Source organism: Notamacropus eugenii, chromosome 5 (assembly GCF_028372415.1).
Source record: "Notamacropus eugenii isolate mMacEug1 chromosome 5, mMacEug1.pri_v2, whole genome shotgun sequence".
NCBI classification, from domain to species: domain Eukaryota; kingdom Metazoa; phylum Chordata; class Mammalia; order Diprotodontia; family Macropodidae; genus Notamacropus; species Notamacropus eugenii.
Window position 1 is genome coordinate 130,984,442 of NC_092876.1, and position 12,019 is coordinate 130,996,460.

General features: G+C 42.7%; 1 protein-coding gene across 4 annotated transcripts in view; it reads left to right on the forward strand.

Annotated features, from left to right (window-relative positions):
- The window catches only part of P4HA3 (prolyl 4-hydroxylase subunit alpha 3), a 58,336-nt gene that overhangs the window by 6,487 nt on the left and 39,830 nt on the right, over positions 1-12,019 (forward strand). For all 4 annotated transcript variants that reach the window (XM_072610877.1, XM_072610875.1, XM_072610876.1 and 1 more), the window contains exons 2-3: positions 5,350-5,492; positions 11,734-11,957. In XM_072610877.1, coding sequence (XP_072466978.1) covers positions 5,350-5,492; positions 11,734-11,957 — 367 coding nt within the window. The remainder of the gene's footprint in view (positions 1-5,349; positions 5,493-11,733; positions 11,958-12,019) is intronic.

Below are 12,019 nucleotides of genomic sequence, written 5' to 3' on the forward strand. Positions count from 1 at the left end.
GGTTGACATCTTCCCAGATGGTGTTTGTTCCTTGGTATAGAGTCCCACATGGGATGATACAGGTTACACAAGAAAGCATCAAAATGATGCACAGGTGTTAATTCATTCAACAAACATTGTGAAATATTTTTCTGTGTTTCCTGTGTAGAAAAGACTCAAAATTTAGCTAAGAAATAGCCTTTATGGAGGCTGACGCCATGAATGTCTTCATAGATCTCACTGCTTGGTAGGAAGATCAGATTCACCTACAGAAAAGTGTAATACAGTTTCACATAAGCATAAAGTGCTCTATGAGGTGGTTAGCACCTGGAGATCAGGGAAGGCTTCCTGGAGGAGATGGTGTTTGAGTTAGGTGGGAATTCCCTAGGGGAAGAGGGGCATATTCTGGGCATAAGCGGCATTATAAACAAATATAAAGAGGAGAAAAAGCACCTTAGTTCATTTGGGGAATACAATGATGTCCAATTTGGCTAGACTGTACAACATAGGGAGAGAAATAATAGGAGATAAGTCTGTTGAAAAGAATGGCTCCAGATTGTGGAGAGCCTCAAGTGCCAGACAAAGTTTAAGCTTTACTTGGTATGTACTAGGGAGCTACTGAAGATTTTTGAGCAGAAGAGTGACTAGGTCTATGTACAGAGAAGAGTATTCTGGCGGCGGGTTGAAGAATGGATTGGAGGGAGGCAGAAGAAATGTGATGACAAGAAGATCTGTTAGAGGGGTTTTATAATAATCTAGGGAAATGCTGTGCTTTTGGGCCCTGGGGATAGAGAGAAGGGAACAGACGGGAGACATATCAAGGAGGTGAATCAATAGGAATTAGTGACAGCTTGGATACAAGACATGAGGGGAAGGATCATAGTTACCAACTCCTATGGGAGTCTGGGCAAGAGTTGGTTCCAAAAAATGTATAAAAAATTCTTTCCCTGTGGCAATTTTTCAGTATAAAACTGGACTTCAATTTCCTCTATTTCACTCTGAAATTTCCCAGTCCCTCCTTAATTCCTTTGGTATTCCATACTTTCAGCCCCTCCCTCTTTCAACATAATTTTATTCCAAAACTGAGGTTATTCTGTGGTTGAATGAGTTTGAGAAATATTGCACTGGCCGGCCGAGACAAAGCCAGTCACTTCCCTGTGTCTGAGAACTAAATGAGAAACAGCTTGGGTGGAAGCTGCCCATGTGCTGAGGTTGTCCAAACCCTGGAGGCTCCTAGGGCTGAGGCAGAGATTGGGTTACAAGTTTTATGTGCAAATTCTTTAAAGAAAGGATCTGATTTTCCACTTTCAGCAGTGTTTGCCAGCAGGGGGAGAGAATATGCTTTTAAGAAACTATGAGATTTGAACTCGTCATCCAAGACTGGGGCCCCTGGAAATCAGCTCTGTTGGATACAAGACTGGGCGTCCAGCCAACATTTAAACTTTTGGACTGGCCTCAGATCTCAGCGGATTACTTCTTTGTTTGTGTGATAGCAAAACCCTATGTGGCAGTGTTGGGGTGGAATTGGTGAGCCTAGACAGAAGCCAGAATGCTTGGAAGGAGCAAGGGAATTCACAGTGGGACTTGAGGCTTTTCAGGGAGTAGGAAGAAAGTTGTAATATCTCTGATTCACAGCGAGTCATCATCTGTAGGATTTTCCTTGTTCCCACTGTGTCTCACTTTCCTCTTCTGGAGATAATCCTGGAGGCCTGGCTGGACTGAAGGAAGTTTTTTAGCCCAGCAGTCATGCAGGACAGGGAGAATGGAAATCACCAACCATTTCCACCCCTTCCCAGGACCTCTGGACACCTCCCCCCCCGCCACCCCCCCCCACACACAAGGGGCAGGAATAGCTACAAATCACAAATCATATTCTCTGGTCCTTTAAGGTTGACAAAGTACTTTCCTCATGACAAGCTAGTGAGATAGGGTGTATAGGAATTATAAGCCTCATTTTACAGAAAAGGAAACTGAGACTGGAAATTCAACTTGCTCAGATTTGTACAAGTAGTTAGTGTTGGGAGCAGGAGATGATCCCAGATCTCCTGGCTTCTAAGTCAGTGGTCTTTCCAAAATAATGATAAAAACCAAGTAATATACGTGCACACACACACACACACACACAGATTTTATGGTTTGCAAAGCACTATATATGTATATACAAACATAAATATTCATCTGATCCTCACAACAACGCTATGAAGTAGGTGCTACAAGATTTGTGATTTCATTGGTTTAAGGAACTTCCAGTAAGGAAACTCCCTCTACCATTCAACATATTCTCTAATCTCAGAGAGTCAGTCAGATGGGTAGTATAGGGGATAAGTGCTGGATTTGGAATCAGGAACACCTGAGTTCAACCTTTGCCTCAGATGCTTACCTACTAGCTATATGACCCTGGGCAAGTCTCAGTTTTCTTCTCTGTAAAATGAGAGCTGGAATCCATGGTTTCTAAGGTGGTTCCCCCCACTCAAATGTAACTTTCTAATCTTGTGAGTTGCCAAGGGACAGAGATGGGGCAGTTGGAGGTTTGAGTGACTTGTCCAAGGGCACATAGTAGGTGTTAAGAATCAGGTCTTCCTGATTCTATGACTTTACCCTCTCTATTCACGATGCCATGCTAACTCTTGGTACTTTAGGTGTTACTGACACCATTTCATGGAATAAGAAACTAAACCTCAGGGAGGTCAAAGTGATTTGTCCTTGGTCCCTCTCTGGGCCAAGATTTGAACAAGTGTTTTCCTGACTTATCCAGCATTCTATTCACTATGCCACACTGCCTTTAAAGTTCAAGTTGCTTAATTTTAACACTAGACCCACACATTTCAATAATGTATGGGTCTGTGAGTTCAACCTTATGAATACTACCTCCAGTAAATACCATGAATGAGCCCCTCCATGCCTTAGGAGGTAGTTTGATGTGTTTCTGTAGCTCTCTTTTGTAAGTTATCATCTTGTGACCATCCCACTGGAGGAGGGCCTTGAATGCCAGAAAAAAATAAGTTTTATTTGATAGGTAGTAGTATTTAGATAACACTTTAAGATTTGCAATATATTGCCAAGCCTTTGCACAGTGACCTGCACATTTGTTGTTCACTTGTTTCAGTCATGTCCAAGTCTTTGTGACCCCATCTGGGGTGTTTTTGGCAAAGACACTACACATAGTAGTCTCTTAATAAAGGCTCGTTGACTTAATTTGTTACCTTTTTTGATCTTCACAACAACCCAGTGAGGTAAGGACTATCATTATTCTCATTTTATTTATGAAGAAACAAGTCAAGAAAGAAATAAATTGACTTGCCCAGGGCTACAAGGCTAGTTAAGTATCTGAGACAGGATTAGAACTCAGATCTTCCTGACTGTAAGCACCATCTAGCTACCTCTCTAATCTTAAATTCTCCACAGACCCATCTAAGGGTCTAAACTGGGTCTAAACTGAGATTGAACTGTTTATTTTCCCTAGAAGTATTTTGAGCTGTAGTATCTTCAATTCTTACTTTCCTGTCTTGAGGCTTCAGCCCTTTGTACAAGGCATACCCCCACGTCAGTTCTAGTTTGGTCCTTGCTTTAGCTCCTTCCCCTCCACACATCCTGTCCATACAACTATCCACCCTGGCTATCTTACTCTCTCCTCTTCCCCCACTGCTCCCTTTACCTCCTTGTTCTGGAAGCTAGAGTCAACTCAGTATTACCATTGCTTCAGAAAAGGACAGCTCTAATTATTAGGAAGATTTTCCTTGTGTGGAGCTGAGATCTATTTAATCAATCAATCAATAAACATTGATAAACTGCCTACTATGTGCCCTGCAGGCTCTGTACTCCTTCCCATGTCTTCTAGACCTGCTTTCTTTTTTTAAAAAAATTATTTATTTATTTTTAAGTTACAACATTCAGTTCCACAAGCTTTTGAGTTTTAAATTCCGCTCCCCACCTCATCCTCCCTCCCCAAGATAGTGTGCAATGTGATGTAGGCTCTACATATACATTCATACTAAACATATTTTCACATTAGTCATGTTGTAAGGAAGAATTAAAATCAATGGAAAAAAGAAATGAAACAAAACAGAAAAGAGAGAGCAAATTTGATCTGCATTTAGATTCTGTAATTCTTTCTCTGGATGTGGATAGCATTTTCCTTCATGAGCCTTTTGGAGTTGGTAGACCTTCTTTCTGACAGCCCTTCACATATCTGAAAACTGCTCTCATGTCCTTCCTATATATATTCTTTTCCAGGATAAATATCCCCCAGTCTCTTATTAAATGCTTGTTGACTTGACTTATGTTATCTCTTTTGGTCCTTACAACAACCCAGTGAGGGAGGTGCTATCACTGTTTCCATTTTACATGTGAAGAAATAGGCCAAGAGAGGTTAGGTGACTAGCCCAAGGTCATCTGATCTGGTATGACACCCTCTCCAGACCTGAATACCCACAGGAATGCCAGTGCCCTCCCAAAATATGGCATCCAGATCGCCAGCAGCAGAGCACCGTGGACCTCCCCTTTGCTCCCAGTCCATATTATTATATCTGAGAAGCTTGCCAAAGGGTTTGTGGAAATTCAGGTAAATAACTTGATTGTCTTATGAAATGAGTCTATTTTGTTTCTTGTGTCCATGGTAAAATCTATCATTTACTTCCCTTCGTTTTGAAAAAGGGATACAGGAAGGTTTACTGGAAGCCAAGGAGTACAGAGACTGAAATAAATTGAGATTTCAAAGAGTGTCTCATCCTCTACCCTGCCCTATTCCTAACCTCTAGCCCACAGCTTATCACATTTTTTTTTCCTTACAGGGATGGTCAGATGATTTAACTGGTGAAGGGGACTCCCAGTTATGGAATTGCTTCCTCCAATGCAGATCAGTACCCTGTTTACCACTTACAATCTTAGAGAATTGAAGAGAGGTTAAGTGACTTGCTCAAGGTCACATGATCACTATGTGTTAGATGAAGGACTTGAACCCAGGTCTTCCTGATATAACAGAAACTTAATTCTGTTATATATAACAGAAACAATTCTGTTGAATTCTATTGGGTCGAATACTTCAGAAGGAGGAGGACAGGGGACGTTGGAGTGTCCCATCACCTCACTCACTCTGGACGCTGTGACAGTCATTGGTAGCAGAGTTGAAACTAGACCTCACAGTCCCTGAGTTTTAGGCCTGTATTCAGACCTCCCAGGTCTGTCCTTCCCCTGTCCCCTGTCCCTTGCCACATGTCTTGGAGTTTCCATGGTTTCCTGTTCAGAGCAGGACATGGCTTGGAGTTTCTTTTTGCTTCATTGCGTTTAAAGCCTCAGAAACCAGGCAGTTCCTCCCTTAGGGCAGCGATGGTAGCAGATGGGGGGAGAGGTCACTGTTCTCCTGTCTTGCAGGTTCTACAACAAGGTCCTCTCTTTGCACGAGGGGTCAACCACCCCTGTGGGTAACCCTCTGCTGGCCTACACCCTTATTAAGCGGCTACAGTCTGATTGGAGGAATGTTGTATACAGCCTGGAAGCCAGTGAGAACATCCGAGGTACTGAGTGGGAATGGGCAAAAGGTTGGGAGGGATTCTATTGATTAACGAACGTAAATCTGGGAAGGCCACCCTAGCCTGTCACAGTCCCATTCCAGACCCATGACTTCCAGGGTCCTCTGACTCCTAACCTAGTCTTATCCTAGAGAAGAGTCAGAGCCCAGAATGCTCTGCTCTTTGATGTGTCCAGTACCTCAGGCACCCTGAAGCACCCTGAAGCACAATCCGGTGCATGAGATTTTCCCAAGGATGCATGCTGTCCAAGGGATTGTGAAGATAGACACAGGGAAAGCCACCCAGGCAACTAGACTCCCCAGAGAGGCCTTGTTTTGTCAAGAAGAGATATCCTTTCTCTCTCTTTTTCTCCTTTCTGTCAGCCCACTCACTTCAACAAAAGAACCAGTTGAACACAATGACCAGTGACGATTATGAGAGGACTCATATTGAAGCACACTACTCACTTCTGTCTAAAGAAGTGACAGAATCAGAATACAGATGTGGTCATATTTTTTTAACAGACAATTTGGGATTTGTTTTGCTTGCGTATTTGTAACAGGAGTTTTGTTTTTCTTGCTTTCTCAAAGTAGAGAAAGGAGGGAGAAAATGCGGGTGTGAAAACAAAATAAAATTGACTTGTTTTTTTAAAAGAGCCAATTTAGGGAAGATCAGTGGAGAGAACTGGGCTCTCTGTGCTTTTGTCTGCTGCCCACAGACAGTGTCAGAGTCGATGGTCCTCTCTCTGTGGTTTTTGGGAGCAGCTCCCGTCTCCCTGTCTGCACAAGAAAATTGTTCTGCCTCCTGGCTTTGATAACATCATTGTATGAGATCTTGGGGTGGGGGGGAGAACACATTGTTCCTGTTATTCTCCTCCCCACTTTGGTTTGAGGGAAGGGGCATGTCTAAACCATAGCTAAACAGCTGGGTGGATGATATGGGCCCAGCGTCCAAGGCCTGTGAGTAGCTAGAAGGATTCTTTATCCGAGGAGATAAGCCTGGGATTGGAAATGGACCAGTGAGCTTCTTGTGTGTCCAGGAGAAAGAATCTCAGAGTGGTATGGGACTGGGCAATGGAAGAGGTGATAGATTTGGAGTCAGAGGAAAATGGGTTCTAATCTTGGCTTTGTCACTGTTTGGGGGCAGATTACTTCAGGTTTCTGGGCCTCAGTTTCTTTATTCGGTAAAATGATAAAGCTAGATTAGATGACCTGTAAGGTCCCTTATGGCTTTAAATCTTTGAGGCTATGTCATTTTCTTAGTAGGACCACAAGGGAGTTATTGGCCTAATAAGAAAAAAAAGACACAGAAAGGATTGTATATTGAAGGTCAGAATGGGCCTCAATAAGAGTAGCAACTACGTGTGCTAAGCACTTTTAAATTATTATCCCATTGGATCCTCACCACAGCCCTGGGAGGTAGGTTCTGTTACTTTCCCCATTTTACAGGTGAGGACACTGAAGCTAACAAAAGCTAAGTAAGTGACTTACCCAAGGTCACACAATCAGTCAGCATCTGAAGCTACACTTGAACTCGGGTCTTCCTGACTCCAAGTTCAGGGCTCTATCTACTGGACCACTTAGCTACCCTCATTTTACAGAGGAGGAAACTGAGGCTCAGAGAGGTGGAGTCACTTACCCAAAGTCATGCAAGTATTGAGGGACAGAGTTGGTATTTGGACTCAGGTCCTCCCAGTACTTTCCCCACATGTGCTGCCTCTCATGAATTGCTGACTTCTTCACACTTAGCTGAACTGGTGCTTGGTGACAGGCCCAGGATCCATCACCAGGTCTGTAAAGGAAGCCCTTCTAACTTTCCATGCCCTGCTGGCTTAGCTGGTGTGAATCCAATGAAGACGCATGGGAGAAGGTGGGGAGGGGACTGTAGTTAGTGACCATCTACTCTAGTCCTAGTTAATTGTCTTCCCTTGGGAGTGAAGGTATGGGTGAGAAGGGGAGGTATAGGGAGAAAGCCCTGGGCATGATCTGCTCTCATATCCCCTTAGTAATATCCTCCCTGTAGTACATCCTCCTTGGTGCCTGGATAGAAACAAAACCATAACTCACAAAAAGCATTCTTCATAATAACCCAATGAGACAGAGTGGGCAAAGATGATTATTTCCTTCCATCTGTAAAATGGGGATAATAATAGCACTACCTCCTAAGTGACTTGGCATATATAAAGTGTTTAAAAAATCTTAAAGTGCTACATAGGATGTCCCAAAAAGTCTCAGCTATTTAAAAGCTATTAAATTTTTATAGCTTACAAGGGCTCTAACACTTTTTGGATACCCTGTATAAATGCTAGCAATTATTATAGGTGGGGGGACTAAGGTACAAAGTAGTTCTGGGACTTGCCCAGCGTTACCCAACTTGTAGATCCAGAATCAGAATTCCATTCCGGGTCTTCTTTCCATCATCCCAAGCTGCCTCTCCTACTTGATCAGAGACACTGAATCTTTATTTCTAATTTTGGGTGTTTGCTGATTGCTAATAAGCATTCATGGCACGTTTTGCAAGAGGCAGCAGTGAATGGAAAGTCAGATTTGAAGTCAGGAAGACAAGGTTTCACCCCTTGCCTCCGATATTTACTATCTATGTGATCTTTTAATAACTGACTATATAAGTTGGTTCCAACATGCTGCTCCAGGAACAGTATGCTGGAACTGACATATGGAGAGTCGATTGTTAAATTTTCAGCATGAGCATTTATTGGATACAGACAAATGCTACAAATCAGGACTTGATTGTTTTGTGGCTTGTCTAGATTTTAAAAAGTGATTAAGACAATATTAATAATGCAGAATTGACTTATTTTTTTCCCTCTAGGGAACTGGTTGTTAAACATTTACTGATAACTACCTCTCAGTTGTCTTAAGGCTCAAATGAGATCATGTGTGTAAAGCACTTTGTAAACTTTAAGCCAGTAAGGGTCAGAATGATTATTGTGTGTGTGATGTTCAACATTTTCTTATCTGCCAGTAACCACTGGAATTCCTTAGACCCATCCTCCTGGTTTATCCCTAGAACCAGTGATTTCTCCATTTGATCCATACTTCCCTTTGTAACAGCTTTGAAACCCACCTGGGCTGTCTTGTCCATCTTTAATGCTCAAATATCTTCCTGCTACTGGTCATTCCCATGGCTGCCCCCCCCCCCCATGAACAAAGCTAAGTTTATTGTCTTTTTTCCTGAATCTGCTTCTTGTTCTGTGTTTCCATTTGTAACCTTGGGGTTATCCTTGATTTGAATCCTCCCCCTTCACCTCTCATATTCAATCACTTGTCAAGTCCTAGCTGTTTCTACTTTGAAATACCTCTTGTATTCATCCTCTCCTCTCTGATCTCTACACTGACTCTAGAACAGGTCCCCATTACTACCTACATGGACTATTGAAATAACTTCCTGATAGACCTTCCCCTTATCACTCTCTCCGCTCCACCAATCCATCCTTCGTACCCCTTTCAGGATCATTTTTCTCATGCACGGACCAACGCATCTCATTCCACTGCACAAGTCTTGAGTGGCTTCTTTGTGCCTTATTTTAAAGTTCAAACCATTTTCTTTACCTGGTGTTGAAGACCCTCCATAATAACACCCTCCATAACTACTTGACTATTCTCCCACAGTACTATCCTCTGCACAATTCAGGCACCTTAGACTATTTTGTCTTCCAAATACCCCAGGCAGCCTCCTGCCTTGATGCTTTTGCTTATCCTGTTAATACTCTATACTAGGGGTAGGGAACCTGTGGCCTTGAGTCCATACATGGTTCTCTAGGTCCTCAAGTGCAACCCTTTGACTGAATCCAGACTTCACAGAAAAAACCTGTCCTTAAAATCTAGCCATCCTTTTTTAAAAAAAAATTATTTATTTTTAGTTTACAATATTCACTTCCATAAGCTTTTTAGTTCCAAATTTTCTCCCTCTCCCTCCCCTCTCCCCAAAACGGCATGTAATCTGATACGGGCTCTACACAGACACTCACATTAAACATATTTTCACATTAGTCATGTTGCAAAGAAGAATTACAACCTACAGAATGAACGCAAGAAAGAAGAAACAAAGTAAAACAAAAGAGACAGCGAGCAAATGGTCTGCTTCGATCTGCATTCAGACTAATTCTTTCTCTGGATGTGGACAGCACTTTCCGTCAGGAGCCTTTTGGGTGTCTTGGAGCCTGCATTACTGAGAAGAACCAAGTCCATCAAAATTAGTCATCGAACAATGTGGCCTGTAACTGTGTACAACCTAGCTATCCTTTAAAGCCCAGCCTAAGAGTCTTGTCTCCCAGAAAGGCCCTGGTTTTCTTCCTATTCTCTCCTCCCCTGCCATTAATGACCTTCCTCTCACACCTTACATAGCACTTTCCTGACACCTTTTTAATATACTTATTGTGTCATGTTGCATATTACAGTTATCTGGGTTTGTATGGCCTCGAGGCCATAGATTCCTCACACCTGGACTAGACCATGAGCTTCATGAGAGCAGTGACTTGGGCTGATGCCCCCCAGTGCCTAGCACTATGCTCTGCTCACAGTAAGCATTGATTAAACATTGGTTGGATTTTTTATTAATACAGTAGAATATGTATATTTACTAATATAGTAGAATATGGTAATGGCACAAAAGGAGTAGTGGGAACCGGGCTTGTAATTTTTTAGCATAGGAAGCTCCCAGGTAAAAAACTCCCTCTTCCAGGGCAGGTTGGTACCTCCTTGAGGACTTCTAGTCTTAGGAGAGGCCTGAGAAGTTAAGGGACTTGCCTAACAGCATGACCTTGAAGCCAGGTCTCCCTTGCTCCAAGAGCAGCTCTCCAGCTACTGGACTGGGTTTCTTCTCAATTGCACAAAAGGTATATAAAATATGAAATGAACCAGGACACAATACAATGCAACTGTGATGGTGATGGGGACGATTGACTGTGAGGCCCTCTGATGGACAGGAGACAGACTGTGACAGGACACAGAAGAGGGGAATGTAAAAAAGGGCACATGTTTGATCCTCATACATTGAACAGTGAAAAAAGCTCCTGCCATAAGTCAAGGGGAATTAAGCTTTTTAATCTCTCTCTCTCTCTCTCTCTCTCTCTCTCTCTCTCTCTCTCTCTCTCTCTCTCTCTCTCTCTCTCTCTCCCTCTCCCTTTCCCTCTCCCTCTCTCTCTCTCTTTAGAAAGTAGACACTGATCAAAGAGTTATCCATCTTTAGGAGGAAGTTAGGGAACTAGAGGACCATGGTGCATTAGGGTGAACTGAACGTTTGATGTCTTAGGGACAACTTTCTTAAGACTTGACATCCTACCAATGGTGGTTCTCTAAGGCAAAATGCCTTCCACACTCAGAGAAAGAAATATGGAAGTCATTCGCAGAATGTAGCAGATCATGTTTGTGTATGTGTATGTTTTTGTGTATCATGTTCTGATTTGTTATATGATTTCTTCCGTTTATTTTAGTCTGACTACATAGCATGACTATAGTGAAAATGTACTCAATAGGAAAGTATATGTAGAACCTATACAGAACTGTATGCAGTCGTGGGGAGGGAGGGGGGTAGTAGGGGGTAGGTGTGGGGGGATAAAATCTCAGTTGTATGGCAGTGATTGTTAAACATTAAAAAATAATAATAATAATAAAAAGACTTGACATCCTAGAACTGGACCCAGCCTGGTACTAAACATTTCAGGGAACCTGGGTTCAAGGACTGATTCTGTAACTTACTAGCTTTGGAGTTACATTAGTATATAATCATGCTAGTCATACTGACACACATTGTGAAAGTCATTTCCCTTTGTCTAGGCCCCAGTTTCCTCATCTTTAAAGTGAGGGTGTTAAACTAGATGAGGTTTCTTATGGGACCTTCCTTCTCCTGAGATTCTATAAAGTCCCTCCCATATTTGACATTCTAGGTTTTAAGATCTCTTCAGCTCTGACATTCTGTTTTCCAGGGTCCCCTCCCCCAGCTCTGTATGGTCTAAAGTTTGACATTCTGTGTTTTATTCTATCTCCTAAGGGCCCTCCCAGCTCCAATATTCTCTGTTCTAAAGCCCCTCCCAGCTCTGACATTCTGTGTTCTAATGTCTCTCTCTTCTCTAATATTTTGTGATTTAAAGTCTCTCCCAGAACTGACATTCTTTGCAGCACTAACATTCCATGAATCTCTTTGGGTGGGGATCACGTTATGCTTACATGCAGTAGGTGCTCAATAAATGTCAGATGAATTAATGCATATTTTTTTCATGATTTCACAGCCTTGAAGGATGGCTTTGTGAAAGTGGAGCAGGATCTCCCAGCCTTTGAGGACCTGGAGGGTGCAGCCCGGGCCCTGATGCGTCTACAGGATGTGTATATGCTGAGTGTGAAAGGACTAGCACATGGGGCTTTTCAGAGAGTCACTGGCTCTGATGTCACTGACTTATACAGGCCCAGCCAGGTTTTTCCCCTCTCGGCAGATGACTGTTTCCATGTTGGTAAGGTAAAGGTATTCTGTTATTTAGGAAGGTTGCTGACAGCTGAACAGGCCCCAAGGAGGGTACC